At 43.5% G+C, this 18,378-nt stretch overlaps 1 protein-coding gene across 2 annotated transcripts; it reads left to right on the top strand.

Annotated features, from left to right (window-relative positions):
- Nucleotides 1-11,405: 11,405 nt before the first annotated feature.
- OAT (ornithine aminotransferase) lies at nucleotides 11,406-18,093 on the top strand (the record flags this gene model as incomplete). Of its 2 annotated transcripts, XM_079535819.1 has the most annotated exons (9): nucleotides 11,406-11,604; nucleotides 12,425-12,649; nucleotides 12,798-12,893; nucleotides 13,887-14,014; nucleotides 14,932-15,054; nucleotides 15,363-15,491; nucleotides 16,507-16,620; nucleotides 17,328-17,472; nucleotides 17,933-18,093. In XM_079535819.1, the coding sequence occupies 9 exons, from the start codon at nucleotides 11,406-11,408 to the stop codon at nucleotides 18,091-18,093; spliced, it is 1,320 nt and encodes a 439-aa protein (XP_079391945.1). The 2 variants fall into 2 exon arrangements, with proteins under 2 accessions (XP_079391945.1, XP_079391946.1); XM_079535820.1 differs by lacking the exons at nucleotides 12,425-12,649; nucleotides 12,798-12,893.
- Nucleotides 18,094-18,378: the final 285 nt, after the last annotated feature.

The raw sequence follows: 18,378 nt of genomic DNA, 5'->3' as shown, positions 1-18,378 counted from the left end.
TTCACTCCATCCCCATTGACTTCAAAGGTTTGAGATGAGTCGTCCAAAGATCATTCCTTTTGCAGAGAACGGTTGTTCTTGGAACAACAGCGTTGGTGCCAAATGAGGCAGAGTTGAAAATGTGAATCAGAGACAATGATTGCAGTATTCATTGCTTTAAAAATGGGGCATTTGTGGTAGAAAATAAGGCAAACACAGAATTTCCCGCATGCAGAGACCCATTTTCTGTACCAGAGAAAAAATGCGTTTTGGTGCTCTTTTGGGTTTTTTTGTTTTTGCCTTCTGAAGCATTTCTTAGAAGGGAAAATCGTATTTCATCTTCATTGTTATGAGCATCGGAATGAAAAGGGACTTTAGCTGGGGGCTGCTCCCTCCTTGAGTGCTGGGAAGTCATTGGTTTAAAAATAAATCCGCCTCGTGCGGCTTCACAAATTATTACAACCCATGTGCATCCCCTCGGTCACATCACGATTCTTTCAAGTACGCGTTGGCTCTCCAACCAAAAATCTGAGCTCATTAATCCTATCTATCTCTCGTGTTTGTCTAAATAAAAAGGTTGTGATGTTTTTCTTTTTTTATTATTTTTCTTTTTTTCTTTTTTTGAAGTTACCCTGTGTTTAATTGTTTGTAATTGTGCTCGGACAGAGTGGTGTTTGCATTCCTCTGTGGGATTTTTAGGTTTCTTGAGCCAAGGTGCACTGCAAGGCTCAGTGCAGGAGAGCTGAGGTCCTGCTGTTACCTTCCCATGCCCAGAAGGAGGCAATCTGTGTCTTCCCAATTATTGGAATGCTGTTAACAAAGCACAGGGTTTGCCGCAGATCATGATTTTGGAAGTCACAACTCTGCTTTATGAGTATGTTTGCTCGTTGGTTAATTGCAGTAACATTTTCACTCTGATTGGGTATGAATTACAGTTGCAGCAGCTCATCCCTGAGCTCCATCCGTGCTCCTGACTGGGAGAAACCAGACCGAGATCCTCTTGGCCTCCTGGCAGCCTGCTCCTCAGGGCTCACATAGCTGTGTGTGCAGACACCTCTCTGGGTTTCCTTTGGCTGTCACTGAGATGTTCCCAGAGCACGGGCCCGCTGCTCACCTGCACTGCTCTGAGATCTTGGGGAGAAGTTCTTCTGCCCTTGCCCTTGTGATATGGTCAGCTCTCCTCCTTAATGAGTGTAAATTGTAGAAGAACCAGAGAAAGTTACAAATTAAAAAATGCAGCAGTATAACTTGGTGTGCAATCTTGATGTTTGCAAGCCTTTTAAAGGCTTTTGCCTTTAGCTTTATGAGAAATCTGAACACTTGATTGCTGTGCAAGAAAAGCCAGCCTTTCACCCGACCCCATTCAGTCATATCTACTGCTCTGGGTTGATGAAAAAGTTTTACATTTAGTTTCAGAGAACACATCACAATTCCTATGGTGTATCACTTGCACCTTCTCCTTGTGCATGGCAGTGGCACTGCAGACCTCACAGCACTGGCCCCAGGCCACCAAAACTCCTGGCTCAGCTCTGGCCAAGCACTCACGCTGATGTGTCCCTCCTCTTGTCCCATGTCCCTTGGCTGGTGACCCCTTTGGCTTCTCTTTGTGACTGGCCACTACTGTGGCTGTGATTCAAACCTCAGCCCTGGAAACAGCAATTGCTGCTGAGCTCTGAACTGCCCAGATTGTGCTATTCGCACCAGTAACACTTTTAGAAGTGCCCCACTGAGTATCCATTATCTCTAGCAGTTCTGAATACGGAGTTGTGCAATATTATCAGCCGTAGACAAAAATTGACTTTGCTCACAGCTGAATATAGATGTTAAAGAGAATCACAAGTAAGACCAATGTGTAAACTGCAAAAATCGCATCTATGTGTTAATTTAGAAGTTTTGAATTAAAATGCTCCAGAGAAAACAGGAAAGTTAGTGGCTAATCTCATTCCCCTTGTATCGACTGTAACAACAGCATGGGCAGTGAGCAAAGCCAGCTGCTGGGCATATTTGGGTCATGCATCCCCATGTAAGGCTTTGCTCACTATCTTGATTTCTATTCCAGAACACAGCATAGCAGCTAGGGCACCAGCCTGAAATCCTTCTCCTGCCGTGGCAAACGCGTGGTGCTTCATAGGGAAACAAGAGAGCATCTGCTGTGCTTCAGCAGTGCAAGTTGTGTGTGGATAAAGGAAAACTTTTGACTCACACAATGTTCATCTTTGGACCAAAAAAAAGTAAGTCTTGTTTTTTTTACTTTCTCTGCACAGGGAACAAAAATATCAGTGTTCCAAGCACAAAAGCACTCTGGTAATCAACTTCATTTAACTCGTTAATGAACAAAGTACCTGGGGGACAACCATGACCAAAGCTAGGAAAATGTTGGAAACGTTTGTTTAACTGGACTTCTAGGAAACAAACAAACAAACCGTTTCATAAAGTTGGGTTGAAGCAGTGATGGAGCACCTGGTGGAAGGCAGGGCCAACCCAGGGCAGCTCAGGTGCATGCAATGCAGCTCAGTGACCAGAAGGGCTGGAGCCAGGATCCACCCCTTCCCAGACCTCATTTAAGGGTTGGTGGTGGAGCTGAATGTTTCTCTTGCTGGAGATTCCTGCCTATCTGGGGCTTTCTGAAGGTAAGCAGCTTTTTTTTTCCCTTCATTTTTGCATCTGTAGCCGTAGTATTTGGCTTGCCTTCGTTTGCTGTAGCTGAAGACTTTGCCACTCTGTTATTATTGCAGTACTTTCTGTCCCATTACATCATTACACTAGTTAAACCTACTGAAAACAGGAAGATGAAATACACCTATTGAAATGTCAGTATCCAAGCGTTTTTAGTGAAGAAAATCAGTATTTATTGTGCAACACAAAGCTTTAGGAAACGTTGCTGAAGTATAGTTGCTGCCTAGCAGCCTCTTCTTTCTCTTTCATTTTATCCTGCTCTATCTTTTCCTCATTTGCTTTCTCTTAAGTTCTGGAACATGTGTAGTGAGTGCTTAGCTCTCTACATGCAGGTCTTGGAGCTGAGGATGGATTTCAAACCCCCTGCTCTACACATGTGGACTTTTCCTCCCCAGCTCAAGCAGACCAATGGATCCCGGCAGGCCCCACAGGACCCTTCTGTTCAGTGTGGGGCAGGTGATGCACAGAGAGGTGGCTCTGGTTGTTCCTTTAATCAGCTGCTAGATGTGTTGCTATCAGTCTCCTTAGGCTGAACTCCTGCCAGGAGTTTTTCTGCCTGTTTTGCATGAAGAAGTCCGAGCCTCCTTCACAGATGTGGGGAATCTCATTCTGTGCTATTCTTCAGGATGTATGTATGGTTCAGCAACGAGGTATGTGCAAACTCAGCCTTGGTCCTCCTGGTCCAACAGCTAAACTCTTTTTGTTACTTACCTCATTTCATAAACCACTGTTTTGTCTATATGTAAAACTGGGTGCCATAACTGGCAACCTGCCTGTCCCACAGCATATTCAGGAAAGCAGTGAAAGTTGAGGTACCCTGTGTTTATTGCAGACCTCACAAAACCCATAGCTGGCCTATCATCAACCTGCAACGTGTCCAGGTGGGTCAGGAGAGGTCAAGCAGCATTGCTTTGGCCTCATATACTGGACAGGAATGTGATTAAAGCCTGATTCCAGAAGCTTTACAGCTCGCAGGCAAATCAGACGTCTAGCAAAATATTTGGTGGGTGAAATCCTTCTGAAGAACAATTGATAACAGGACTCTTGCATAAGTAGACCTGAACACATGTTCGTTTTCTCTAATGATCCCATATCAGCTAAAGTCACCTTGAGCAGACTTTTATGGCAGTTTCCTGGCATGGAGAGCTCATGGTGTGGGACTGATATCTGGTGGTGTGTTCAGTAAAAGTTTCTGGGAGATAATGTGCGTGTCCCAAATTTACAAGCTGCGTGTCACAGATTTCCTTTTGCCTCCCATGTATCATCTTGCACCTTTGCTCCCACGTGGACTTTTCCTCCCCATAGAGCAGCTCTGTGTTCTGCAGCCCTGTGGCTCTGTGATTCCTGCAGCTCATGGCACCACAGTCTCTGCTATTTGCTTACTACTGTACCACAGATATTAACCTTAATTTCTCCTGTATTTTCCTCTTTAAACACTGAGGAGCTCCAAAGCCAGCTTCTTTCCCAAGTTAATCATCATATTTTCTTCTCCTTAGAATACCACATGATGAATTGTAATTAAAAAAAACATGGTATTTCATGTGGCTTAGGCATGTCATAACACTACAGAGGGATTCAGTGGCATTCAGGCTTTTTCACCTCTCTGATACACTGAAACACTTTCAAAGACATCATATCTGTGTACAAATCCAATACAAATAAAATATTTTACTCCTTTGAATGTCACACTACCGATCTATCGTGGTAGCTTTCATCAGAGAACTTGCTCTAGTGCTATTTAAAGAAGCAGTGATTTCCTTTCTTTCTTTCTTCAAAATGAGAGTATATACAAAGATGCAGGGGCTTTGCAATTTGGGAGCCTCACAAGACATTGGGTTCTGCATCTGTAGCTCCTCAAGCACCTGGCCCAGCACTCTGTGAGTCAGACAAGGTGAACTCTTGTCCTCTCAGGTAAGGTCACCCTTGTGCCCCCAGCACCATGCTGACACCTCTTGGTGCGTGTTTGTGCACAGCCACTGGCTGATAGCTCTTGTCCGTCCCACTCAAATACACTGAAAAGCACAATTGTTCATCAGCTCGAGAGGTGCTGCATTTCACTGCAACTGGTAAGGAAGAGCATTGGAAACAAATGAGCTGCAGAGAGCAAAGAATGGGCTAAATGCTCTGCTTTCTGAGTTGCTTTGCCCCTTCTTTGTATCAAGAAAACCTCTAGTTTTTCTGAATTATTTGTACTCCAGAAGGTTTCAGGCTGGTTTAAGGTCCTGAAGGGAGGAGCTTGGGAGCAAGTGAGCCAGAGGTTGGGACAAGTGGCAGTGATGCAGCGTGATACCTCATTAATCTCTCCCTGCAAGGCAAGGAGACTGAGTTAAAGTCTGCTGGCATGAGGCATTATGTGCACTGCCCAGTCCCAGCATGCAGCAATGCTGAGCAGCTCATCGCTTGGAGAGACTGGCAGTCACAGCTGTAGCAATGTCAGGCACGTGAGCAGCAGGGCCCTGTGGGGTTGTGCTGGGGTAGAATCTTGAGGAGAGCTTCCAAACTCCTGAGACAAAGTGCAACCAGATGTTCAGGGCTCAGTTCTGAGATCAGCCTAATTGACAAGATGTTCATTCTTTTTACCCAGCTATGTGGATGCGTGTTCATCTTCTGCGTGTTCCTATGACAGTTTCAGTTGCCTGCTTGGTTGGATTTTGAATGTCTTAAGAGCAGGGTAAGCAATTTCCAGAGTATCTTTTCCAGAAGTCACTGTCGAGATCTAATCCAAGAGTGAAGTTGGTGGAAGTTCAGAAGGTTTGTGGGATCAGGATCAAAATACTTTGGTACAAGGAGGAAGCAAGCTCACGTGAGACACTTGGAAGCCTGAAATTCAAAGTAGCTTACTCTTGCTTTGATATTCTTTGGATTTTGTTTTAATTTTTCTCCTTTTTGTGCTAGGAAATGCCATTTGTCAGGGTCTTGTGGGCTCTCAGATTCCTGCCCTCTTGCTGTACTTGCAGATCTTACATTTGTGTCATACATTACCTATAAATTCTAGAAATAGCCGATTCTAGAAATTCACCCTTAAGCCTAAGTTTCACACACAAATAACATCACATCTCCTTTGTGGAAGGCTCTGGACATAAGCATCAGGAAGTTGCAAAGGAAAATAACTGAATATAAATTCAAGCATATGAAAAAATGCCCAATAGAAGACAATGACTATTGTGATTCTATAATTCAGTAATCCATGTTGTCATCTAAGAAATCATCATTGGAATCTTTGTAAAATACAAGTAAAGTGGGAAAGCTCTGTATTGACTGTAGCTCACAGTTCATCTTACAATGGGGCTGTCATCTCCAAAGTTCACTCATGGTGCTTTAAGCTGAGTTAGGGGACATCCACCTGATGAAACAGCACTGATTTTGAGGGGGTAGTGCTGTTTTTCTAAATTATCTTGGAAGACATGAACTAAAAAGGAAACCTCTAACTGAACTTGAAAGGCAAATGTATTTCGCATGAGTTGCAGTCTGTTGTTTCTATGTTCTGACATGCTACAACATATAATCTATTAGTTGTGCTGTAGGAAAGACTGAACTTTCTGGTCCTGCAAGAAATGTTAGTGTAGAATCCTGCTGTCAGTAAACAGCCAGAACAACACAACCATGGGCTGTAGGAAGCAATTCTGCACACCAGGTTCTCTCGGATCAATGTGAATTTCAAATCTTACTGATGAAAGTGAAAGATTTAAGTGTACATGGAGAAAAATTCTTGAAATCACTCGTATTTATCGCTAACTTACAGTAAATGAAAAAAGGTGTGAAGCCTACCCTTGTGAGAGTAGAGTTAAGAAGATGGGTGGGACTGTGCCTGTTAGCACTGTAGACATCTATTAGTTTTAGCTAATAATGAACTTACTCCTTGAGCCTCATGACTTGATAGGACTCTAAGCCCAGCCTGCTGACTGGTCTAGGTTGTGCTCTATGGCTTCCTCTGAGCCAAGTGGTGCCACCACCAAGGAATGGAGTGGAAAGCTGTAATTCCACTAGTGCTTCCCATGGGCAGCACCTTCCACCTGGAGAGCTTGTGCAGTCTCACCCATGTGGGAGGCCAGAAGTAGTTCAAGGGTACAAGAATATTGGCCCGACCTCAGTGGAAGAAAATAATGGTAATAAATGGGATGCAATTCCTCGGTCTCTTCACATGCCTAATTCCCAATGACTTCAATGAGCAATTCTGCCGGAGAGAGAGCTGCAGAATTACTCCTAATGACTGGCATGACTTGACTTGTTCCTTCATATAACCTTGTGTTTTACATATATGTCAAACAGTATTTTCTGGATAAGCAGAACGAATATAATAACCTCCTTCCTCAAGTAGGTCAAGATTTTCATCTTTTCTGTAGGGCAAATTATTGAAAAATGTGAAAATTTCATGTCTTCTACTTTTTGAGGGTTTTGGTTATATCATGTGGAGCCTTTTAGGTACCTGAACGTAACTAAATAGTACTCAGTATGCTTCTGCTGCTTTTTTATTATTTATTTTTAATTACATGAAATACTACATCTAGCTGACAGCAACTGTTTCAAGACCTATGGGAACAGCTGCTGCTGTGAAAAATATCAACACGATAAAATTTACAGAAGAAAAATGGGTATTTTTTTCAGTGTCTCCTTTATGAGTGCCTAAAATAAAGGAGGAAAGAAAGAGATTCACAGTAGAACTGCAGTGCTCCAACACAAACTGCCATCAGGCTTATGCATTGTAGGGGTTTGAAGTCACCCTCCCAGGTGTTAAACACCTATGATCCTGTTGAGGCTTACTTTATACTTGGTTTATGGTGTTTATCTCAAGAACTACCCATGCCAGCTTCAAAAAACCAAGGAGATTAGCATTTAGCAAGGAAGCATTCTGTGTTATATCTGTATTTATGTGCATAAGCCTTTCTTTTTTTTCCCTTCTATCTGGCTTTGTAAAAACCATATGGAAGCGAGGCCTTTCTTGCTTTAGGGTTGTTTGTTTGTGAGTCTCTGCTTTTCAGACAGGAATGTGTAGTGTTTGATGAATGTGATCATAGCTGTCTGGGGAACAAGGCTGCATTCATGCATTTTTTTTTTTTTTTCTTTACACCAGAGGTGAGCTGCAGCAAAATAATTGCTGCATTGCTTTTCCTTTCAACCTCAAAGCTGTAGGTGTTTTACGTGAAAATCATATGCTGTGTTAGAATAGTTTCAATTGCTCCTAGCTAGACTGTTTCCAGGCTTAAGGAGCAGCTGGGCATGGTGTAGTGATGTGTTCATTCAGCAGCTGTAATTGTGAAATGCGTTTTGCAATCTAGCACCGACGGCACAACCTTTTTGCATCCAGTGATTTATGCGTTCAGCTTTGGCAGCAGACAGAGGCATTCTTTCCTCGTAGCACTAAGTTCACAGGAGGCAGAACTGAGCCTGGCTGTAGCTGTAGGTGCTTATGGGGAGCACAGGATCGCCTGCCTTGCTCTGGAACGTTTCCTCCAAGGGCATTGCACTATATGTGTGTAAGCAATGCTGCTCCTGCCTGCTTGGTTAGATGTGACAAGATTCCACAGTATTGGGCTGTTTGTGTGTAGGGACGATATGCAAATTCTGTGTACTGTCAATCCCACTATATCATGATTTCTCTATGGAAAAATAAGCTCCTTCCCAGCACCAACAGGCTATCAGGACAATGCATGCGTATTAAGCGTATCTCCGGGTCATTGCAAAAGCCCAGACGTTCTGGCTGTGCTCTGGGGTGACGCGGGGCGGGAGGGCAGGCGGTGCGGGCAGGATCAGCGGATTCCCGCATCGCCCCGGGCCGGGACAACAGGACGGAGCTCCGGGCGGAGCGACGCCGCCCCGAGAGGAGCTGGCAGTGGGCGGGGCTTGTTGCGGGGTTGTGCCGGCGTCGCGCTCCGATTGGTTGAGCGAAGGGAGTTCTCGCCGCTCGACCAGTAGGAGGCGAGAGAGTAGGGTGCGGCGGCGGGCGAGAGCCAATCAGCGGCGGGCGGGTAGGGTGTGACGCTGGGCGGCGTGGCGCGGTGACAGCTGCCGCGGGCAGCCTCCGCCTCTTCGCCGCGGGCTCTGGGCCGAGCAGCAGCAGCAGCAGCAGCGGCGGCAGGTACCGGGCAGCTCGTCGGCATGTATCGCCTCGCGCGGGGCACCGGTGGGGCGGCGAGGGGCTGTTGGGTGAGGCGGGGAGCGGGGCCGCGGCCTCGGCCTGCCCGGCGTGCTGAGGGCCGCCCTCGGTGCCCGCTATGGCGGTGCCTTCCTTCATCCTGGCCGCCCGCCGTTCCTTTTCCGTGTGTGCGCGGCTGTGAGCAGCCGTTGTTCTGATGCAACGCCTTTTTCCCCTCGGAGCAGCGTGCGATGCGGGGCGTGCTGGTGTCTCAGTCGAACACGGCCGTACCCTGCCTTTCCTGACGTGTCCTTCAATCTTACTTTGCTGATCAGCACTGACGGCTTTTTTTTATTATTATTATTTTTGGCTCCAGCTGCTAGCGATGTCCTCGGTTTTGCCCTGCCATATGCTCCGGCTCACAAACAGGAGCGGAATCAACTCTTTGAAAGGGCAGATAACTGAAGGACGAGGGGAGTTGGTTTGAAGTTGAGGGAGGGAAGATTGAGGTTGGATATCAGGGGGAAGTTCTTTACTGTGAGAGTGGGGAGGAGCTGGAACAGCTGCCCAGAGAGGCTGTGGATGCCCCGTCCATCCCTGGAGGTGTTCAAGGCCAGGTTGGATGGGGCTCTGGGCAGCCAGGCTGGTACTGGATATGATGGTTGGTGGCCCTGCCTGCAGCAGGGGGTTGGAGGTTTATGATCCTTGAGGTCCCTTCCAACCCTTGCTATTCTGTCATTCTGTGAAATGGTTTGTGCCATATTTTGAAGGGTGCTTCTCCAAACAGCTCTGTGAGAGATTTCTGATGAAGGTTTTCTGCTCGGAAGGAAGTAGAAGAACCTCAAACTGGCAGTCTGCATGCAAGCAAGGCAAATCTCTGTTACAGGGCAGATGAGAGCTTCGTTTCCTTACAGCTTTCATTTTAGCTGTGTCTGGAAAACGTCCCAAACTAGAGCAGCTTATCAGGGAATTAACTGCTGTGCCATGGAGGTGTGTCAGGGGCAGGGTGGTGCAGACCAATGACCTTGAGGGACCTCAGCTGGTTGTAGTTCTGAGTGGTGCTGCTGAGCTAAGCTTTTGACCAAAATCTTGGATGCAGATTTATTTTTTTTTCCTCAGTTTGTAATTATGGTCTTGAGAAGTATTAACACCAATAGCTAATACTTAACAGGACTGGGGATAGCTGGTAAAATGCCCTGGGCTGAGGAGCAGCTGATCCCTGCTGGGACAGAGACTGCTGACTCTTCCCAGAGACTCAAATGGTCCAGTAAAACTGGAAAGTGTTTTGGTTTTGCTGGGAAGTGAGAAGCAGCAGTGTAATATGAGAGGATACTGCTGAAAAAAACAGTGCCTGTTTAAAAGTTGACGCATCCAGGGTGAATTCTTTTACCAAAATAAACCTTGAATAAGTCTGACTTAATATTTCTGTCTCTGCGAGCAACCTGAAACAACAGTTGTCTTGTGTGAACCATCTCCATGTTCTCCTTTTTAATATTTAATATATCTCTTTTGGTTAGGTTTTGCTGTGTGCTTTCATTGTTAGGGAATGCACCAGTGTGGATGTTACTTAGAAAGCTCGTTAGTTTGCTGTGGAGGCTGTTACAAAGGAGGATAATCAGGGTGCTTGTTATGATCTTCACTGTGGGCTATACTACTCCTGCCAGTTTGGAAGTGTGATGTGCACAGCTGCCATCCTCATCTCTCACAGCTCATGGTCTTGCTGAAGCAATCACCTTTGCTTTGATGGTTGCCCGCTGCCACTCTTCAACTGCTTCTGCTTCCCTTCTCTGAGCCCGTTACATATCTTTGCATTGACTGGGGTGAAGCCATGGAGGAAACACAAGTGCTCCCTTAATGTTTTTGGTGTTTTCAACCAAATATGATACAGGAATTTCTGCTGAGATCTCGACTGAAAATTTGGTATCTTGTAGGCTGTGATCAGTCGTGTGAACCCTCTTCTTTCTCTTATGCAAGAACAGGACATACGTGGGGTAATCCTTTGCTCCTTCTACCCCTCACAGACATCTTGGGTCTTTTATGTGTTCAAGCTGCTCCTTGAATGAAATGATACAGAACCTTCCTGCAAAGTCTTCTTTTTGTGCTGTCTCAGTGTGTTTTCCTAGCACTTCAGCACAATTTGGAAGTGCTGTTGTAGAATTGTGGAAACAACTTACATTTCATTGGAAAACATGAATCTGAGGAGGTTAATTGGCTATTGCATAAGACTCCTGCCCTCAGTTTAGGTACAACTGCTGTGTTTGTTTCCAAAGATACATCAATCATATCAATCTAAGTTTCTGGTCATTTCCCTGCTCTACAAATTGTAGCTTATACTAATAAACTTAGTCACAAGTTAAGACACAAAAGAAAAGAATGCTGCTGTAGGTGAAACTGTACAGCTCTATACTTCCAGAGTTGAACAGTTTTCTTATTGTTACTATGAGTGTACATTAAAATAGGGGAAAAAAAAAAAAAAACAAAACCCAAACCTGAGCTGAAGTCAGTGCTGCTATAGGAGATTTCTTAGCTGAAATGCAGAAGAGTTGAGAAACTTGTATTCCTGGCAGCAAAACCACTTTAATCACGTCATATGTTTATTCTGAAGTACTGTCAGTGCTAATTATTAACTTCATTTTTTTCCCCCTCCAGATCAATTACGACATACCTGCAGTCAACAATGTTTTCCAAGCTAATCCGCTCCCAGAGCCTTGCTGCTCTCTGCAGAGGTGTTCATACTTCACTGAACTCTGCTACCTCAGTTGCTACAAAGAAAACTATTCAAGGACCTCCATCTTCTGATTACATCTTCGAGCGTGAGGCGAAATACGGTGCCCACAATTATCACCCACTGCCTGTCGCTCTGGAGAGGGGAAAAGGTATTCTAATCTGATTTCCTTTGGCAGTGTAGATGGTGTGTGTGTGTGTGTGGGTGTGTGTGTGTGTGTGTGTGTGTGTGTGTGTGCGTGCAATGACTTTGGGTTAAGCAGTTTCAGAACTTTCAGTCTGGTTTTTTGATTGTTGCTTGGTTTTTTGGCAGAGTGGGAAAGGGGTGCGTTGGGTAATGGAGGTAAAAAAGCCAGCTGATTTCTAATCAGTGCTTGATGAGGCCTTATGATGACTCTTGATATCACGGTAAAATGATACCTGAAATGATTTATTGAAATAGAGGTCTAATCATTTTCTCATATCAACATAATTCAGCAAGAAAGTTTTGAGCATCTTTGTTTCTTCTGTTGCTTTGCATGAAGGTTGTCAATGTGAACAGGGAAAGATGCTTTGGATCTCAATTAAGTCCCTGCTTACTGCTCCATCATTACTGCTTCATTTAAATGTACTCTGACTTTTCACTTTATTTAAGGGGCTTATCTTCCTCTGTGGGTTAAATTCTGAATCACTATGGACTCGGAGGGGAGGCATGCTATTTAATAACTTAGGGGAATAGTAGCTTTAATGGGAAACTTTTTTTCTTGATTCCTCATTGGCTCTTTATTCTGTACCACCTTTTTGCTCTTTATTCTGTTCCCACCTTTTTCATCGATTTTTTTGTTTTCCAGTTAGAGTGCCTCTTGTGGTCATACCTGAGTTGTCCAGGGAATAGCAAGATGACCATTTGTGCCTGACCAGGTTGCGTTGCAACTCCTAGCTTGCTTCATTTATAATCTCTTATTTATTTACAATACCTTTGTATTTTTTTAGGTGTTTATGTGTGGGATGTCGAAGGCAGAAAGTATTTTGACTTTCTAAGTGCTTACAGTGCTGTCAATCAAGGCCACTGTCACCCAAAGATTGTGAACGCTCTGAAAGCTCAATCCGAAAAACTGACCCTGACATCTAGAGCATTCTATAACGATGTGCTTGGTGAATATGAGGAGTTTGTCACCAAAATGTTCAACTATAACAAAGTTCTTCCAATGAACACAGGTATAAAAAAAAAAAAAAAAAAAAAAAAAAGAGGATATTTCTACTTTATTTCTTGCCCATGAGTTTGGGCCTGCACTGATGCACTTGGTGCTGCATCAATGACCTGTCTCATGTACAAGTATGACACTGGTCCCACTTTATGTTTTAGGAGTGGAAGCTGGAGAAACTGCCTGTAAGTTGGCTCGCAAGTGGGCATACACTGTGAAAGGAATTCCAAAATACAAAGCAAAGATTATTTTTGCAGGTATGTTAAATGCATGGTCTGAGTTGAAGTATTGATTCAGGGAGCAGACAGTTCTAGACACTGGCTGTAACACTCTGTCCTATAACTACAGTTATACTGTAGTGATTACAGCATGGTATTCTTAGTGTTCCTTTCTTTTCCTCTCAGTTAGCTGATCTGAAGGTCTGTAAAATCTGACCTTTGATGTCTTCCCAGAGTAAGCTAAGATCTCAACAGGTTACATTGCACTCATAGATCTGCAGCTGATGATTTTGATTAAAAACTACTGTTGTGGCCACGCCAGTGTTTGCAGAACACTTAGATTCTCCAACTGCCTCCTTCTGAGTTGTGAAGTTCAGCCTTAAATATGTTCTGTTAGCACAATATTCTGTTTTCCTTTTCCTGTTTTTTTGATTTCAGACTTAAATAGTTACAGTGAATGATAAGCTGTTTCTTAAGTCTCCTTTAAGAGATACATGATCCGAAGAGGAATGATTGTAGAAGCAGGAGATATAAATATAATTCCTGGGATAAATTGATTTCAGATCTTCTCCCTTGAGGTGGACATAGCAGGAAGCAGTGAGGGCAGATGTGCTCTGCCAGAAGCTGCTGGTAGTGTCAGCTCTTGCAAGGAGGATGCAATGCTGAACTTAAGCCCAGGAAAGAAACCACGGTTAATGAAGTGGTTTATAACACTTTATGAACAGCAGTTGAATATATAAAGCAGAGATTATTTGTGCTACTCAGCCTCTTCAGTTGTCAGAAATTGCCTAATGGCAGCCTGAAGCCAAACGGAAGCTGCATTCATCCTTTGTGCTCTTTTAACTGCTCTTTGGTTGTTAAGATGCGGAGTTCCATTGGTTTTGTTTTTTGACTGTTTCTGTTTAATCCAAATAACTCACATTTGCTGTTTGTTGGTTGTAGATGAAGTATCTGTCAGCTGTCTTAGGTGAAAGTGCATTGTAATTTTGTCAACTAAATGTGTATGTGTATTTTTCTTCTCTTCTTATTTAGCTGGCAACTTCTGGGGCAGAACAATGTCTGCTATCTCAAGCTCTACAGACCCCTCCAGTTATGATGGATTTGGACCCTTTATGCCAGGTTTTGAATTGATCCCTTACAATGACCTGCCAGCTCTCGAGGTACATGAAAGTATTTTATAGTGTCTCTTAAGTAAGCAGCACGGTAGGAAAAAAGCTTGCAGTTTGAAAGGCACGCATTAAGAAGCATATATTTAGACACATATAAGAAACAGAAATGCTATAATTACCTGTAGGAAATGTGTATGAATTCTACTTTGGTTTTGATTTTCAGTGTTGATGTAAGAGTAAACAGGAAACCACAAGGTCTGTTTTGTTTCCCTTCTTGCTTAGATGTTGAAGGCATAAACAAAGAACAGCAAATAAACTGTAAGAGAATTGATGTTAGGCGTTCACAAGGCAAAATATATTCCAAAGTTGGACTTGGATTCAGAAATTGTTATCTTCAATTACTTTTCTCAAAAATGGTATCGATTCTTCAATGACTGGAGGACTAGAATTCACTGCAGTAGTTTGGGAGTCTTGCCAGTTTTACTACAGCATCCTTAAAGCCATACTAGGCTGGTGATTCACTCAAATTACTGGAAGTTCTAAACCTTGTCGAGCTTGATGGTGCAAGAATGTAGCTGTGGACTTTGCTTTAAGATGACAGATTTGCTCTGGAGAGGCTCTGTTCATTTTTGCTTAAGGTGAACTGGGAAAGCATTGAGTAATTGTTTGTCTTGCATGGGCTAATGCAAAACTGAATGTGTTTCTGATGTAATTCATGAATTGATCCTATAATCTGCTTGTCTGGCTTTGCAATTTGAGGCTTCTAATTCCCTGAGCAAACACAGCAGCTGATGTTTTGAGTCAAATAGTGACACAGGCTTCTGCTTTGGAACTTGGGTGACAGCCTGACATGATAGCTGTTATCATCATTTAGGATTAAATCCCAGAGTTTCAGCTCGGTTTTCCTACACGCGTTTGTCTCCACGTTTGTGAATTTGACCTCTTTCCTATACACCCCATTTTTACAGCGGGCTCTTCAGGATCCCAACGTGGCAGCTTTCATGGTGGAACCAATTCAAGGGGAAGCAGGTGTGATCGTTCCTGACAAAGGTTACCTGACGGGAGTACGGGACCTCTGCACAAAGCACAACGTAAGGCATTCGTTATAACAGCAGTCTTTGTGAGAGAATTGAAAGAATTCTTCCTGTGGAAGAGGATTTCTATGCTAAAGTTGTCAGTGTGAAATAGGACAGCGTGTTCACTTGGGAGTTGTGTGATGTCTCACAGACCATGCGCCTCTCCAGAGGCTCAGGGAAGGTGCGGGAAGGTGTACGTTGTAACACAGCTGGGAAGTCTTTCACTGGCTCTGTGCAGCTTTGCTAGATTGTTTCAAGTAAGAATGAGTGTGAAAAGTCATTCTCTGTTACTGTGGATTTTTTTCCTTTTTATCTCTGTGTAGGTTCTGTTCATTGCTGATGAAATACAGACTGGATTAGCCAGAACAGGGAAAATGCTAGCTGTTGACCACGAGAATGTGAGACCTGATATAATTCTTCTTGGAAAGGCACTTTCTGGTGGCTTATATCCTGTGAGTAACAAAAAATATCCGTTCCTTGAATAAGCCTTTATAACTTCCCTCCTGTTTATATGCTCCCTTCAAGTATTGCCTATGAGATCTCCCTGGAGCCTTCTCTTCTCCAAGCTAAACAAACCCAGTTACATCAACCTTTCCTCACAGGAGAGGTGCTCCAGCCCTCCGAGCATCTTAGTGGCCCTTCTCTGAACCCTCTCCAAGAACTCTGCATCTTTCTTGTACTGAGGGCCCCAGGCCTGGACGCAGTACTCCAGATGGAGCCTCACAAGAGCTGGGTAGAGGGGGACAATCAGCTCCCTCTCCCTGCTGGCCACTCCTCTTTTAATGCAGCCCAGACATCTTTGTAGGTGTTTGAGTTAATCAGCAAGGACCAAATCAGTTTAGTCTAGATCTGTTTCCTTCAGTTTGATAAAATCAGGAAAATAAGTGTCCAGTAGTCAGCCTTTCGTTCTGGAATTACCAGTTAGTCTTCTGGAGAGCAGTTGATCTCAGTCTTGCTATAATGATTTTCTTAAGTCATTTCCTAAAAGAGGAGAAAAAAAATACTAATGTGTACTAAAACATCTATGAAAAACATTTGGTTGAACAAGTGGCATGGTTCACTTGTCTGCCACGCACACATGACCGAGTTTGTCCTCCTGGAGTGACTTCATTTCTTGCTGATTAGGCTGGAAGCTTCAACCTGCCTTGAGTTGTTTTGCTGATTTCTGAGCTGTTAAACAGTGTTTTGAAACTTAAACTCTAGAAATAATATTCGTTTTGGAGAAATGCCTCTCAGCTGTAGTTAGATATTACCAGTACAACTAAGCACATTTAAAGGCATGAAGCTGTTATGTGATAATCAGATATACCCTCCTTTGCACAGAGCTAGGAGTGGGAATGGAATATACTGCTATAGGATGAAAATGATCCTTTCCTGAGCCCTGAGGAAAAGTTTGCTTCAGAGAGGTTGAAGTTTACTGTTCTAAATATACATACATAAATGAATTAGCTGACCTTTCTATTCTAGGTCTCAGCAGTGTTATGTGATGATGAAGTTATGCTGACTATTAAGCCTGGTGAACATGGATCTACGTATGGAGGAAATCCCCTGGCCTGTCGTGTTGCACTGGCAGCACTGGAGGTTTGTGTGTTTCAGTAAAGACTGGGATTCCAAAGGGTGTCATGCTGATACAGTTTTCACTTAAATAACATTATTGGCTGTGCTGCAAGTAGAAATCTATCTTTAAGTAGAGGTGAACGATTGGCAGTGATTAACTGCCTTGTATCACAAAACAAAATCTAAAGTCTTAGCTGTAAATGTACTCTAATTTCTGTGTATTTTGTTGGCTTAATGATTTAAGTGACAAAAAATTGATCTAGGGCAAGTTTCTAGGTGCTTACGTACATTCATAAATGGTGTCACCAATTTCACTGAGATATGAGCTCACTGGAGTTCACTGGAGCTTGAACAGGAGCTGGTAAAATATCTTGTTCACATTCCACATTTTAAACACTTGCTGACTGCATGATGAACATAATTAATGCAAGTCATTCAAAAAGCCTCATCATTGTCCAGACTTGGGCAAACTCACAAGTTGACTCTGTAGAGATTTCCTTTTTTTTTTTTTCTCTCTTTTTCCTTAAAAAAAAAATTGGAAAATTATGAGGCTGTTTCTTGTAAACAGGGAAGAATGAAGACTTAATGTTAATTGGCTTGGATGTGCTGCCTTTGCATTGACGTTCTGGATTAATCAGCTTTTGTATCTCAGCAATTGTAACATCCTTAGAATAGGCAAGTAAAACAAATGCAATGCCTTTCAGTTGAGTGTAGATCTGACTTTCCCTTAGGTAATTGAAGAGGAAGGCCTGGTTAAAAATGCAGAAATAATGGGTAACATACTAAGAAATGAGCTCATGAAGACACCGTCTGACATTGTAACCTGTGTCAGAGGAAGAGGACTCTTAAATGCAATTGTGATTCGGGAAACCAAAGGTAAGGAAATAGAATTCAATGACTTGAATAATGCTCAGGCCTGATGGTGAACCTAGCACCCCACAAAGACCCTGCTGACCCTTCCCCTGAAGAAAATTGGCCATATCTGGAAAGCTCTTTCTGTCAGAAAATGGAAGACTAGCTCAGGTTGTTTGTTCCAGGATGGGTAGATGATTACAATGAATACAGGAAGGCGTAAGAAAGGAAAAAGAGCTGGTGGTTGAGAGCAAGTTTCTAGAGATAAACACCTTGAAGTATATCAGAAAATGGTTTAAAAGCCAGAGGTGACAATTACTGTTTTTGGTCATCGATACAAGTGACAGAATACAAGCTGCAGAGAAGGAACACATGCTATTTCATCTTCTCACTGCTAGGTGGCAAACAATTCACAGTCTGTACCACAAGCTACGGTTGTGCCCCTTTTTCTGCCTCAGTGTAAGCGCCTTTCCTTTCACTGCAGACTACGATGCCTGGAAGGTGTGTCTGCGGCTGCGCGATAACGGGCTCCTCGCCAAACCCACCCATGGCGATATCATCCGGCTGGCCCCGCCGCTGGTCATTAAGGAGGACGAAATCAGAGAGTGCATCGAAATCATCCATAAGACCATCCTGTCTTTCTGAACACGTGGCTTTCGAAGTGTGCTTGTTGGCTGACCCGAGTTGAAATGTGTGTGACGGAGGACTGCTCGTCAAGCCAAACGCCTTTGATTCATCTCATCGAAGAGGACTTGGCTTTTTAAAATGAACAATAAAAAGGGTGGGGGGAAAAAATATCGATGTCTTTAAATAAAAATGGCCCTGAAGAACACAAGTAACTATTTCAAAGAGCTTCCAATCTTGGACTACTTGGAAACGAAATTGCAAGGTTCTGTTTGTCTAGTTGGTGCTTACTGAACTGCTCAATCA

This window comes from Tetrao urogallus, assembly GCF_951394365.1.
Source record: "Tetrao urogallus genome assembly, chromosome: 5".
In the NCBI taxonomy this organism is placed as follows: Eukaryota; Metazoa; Chordata; class Aves; order Galliformes; family Phasianidae; genus Tetrao; species Tetrao urogallus.
The sequence above is the reverse complement of the archived record's forward strand: the minus strand, read 5'-3'. Positions and strand labels throughout refer to the sequence as shown.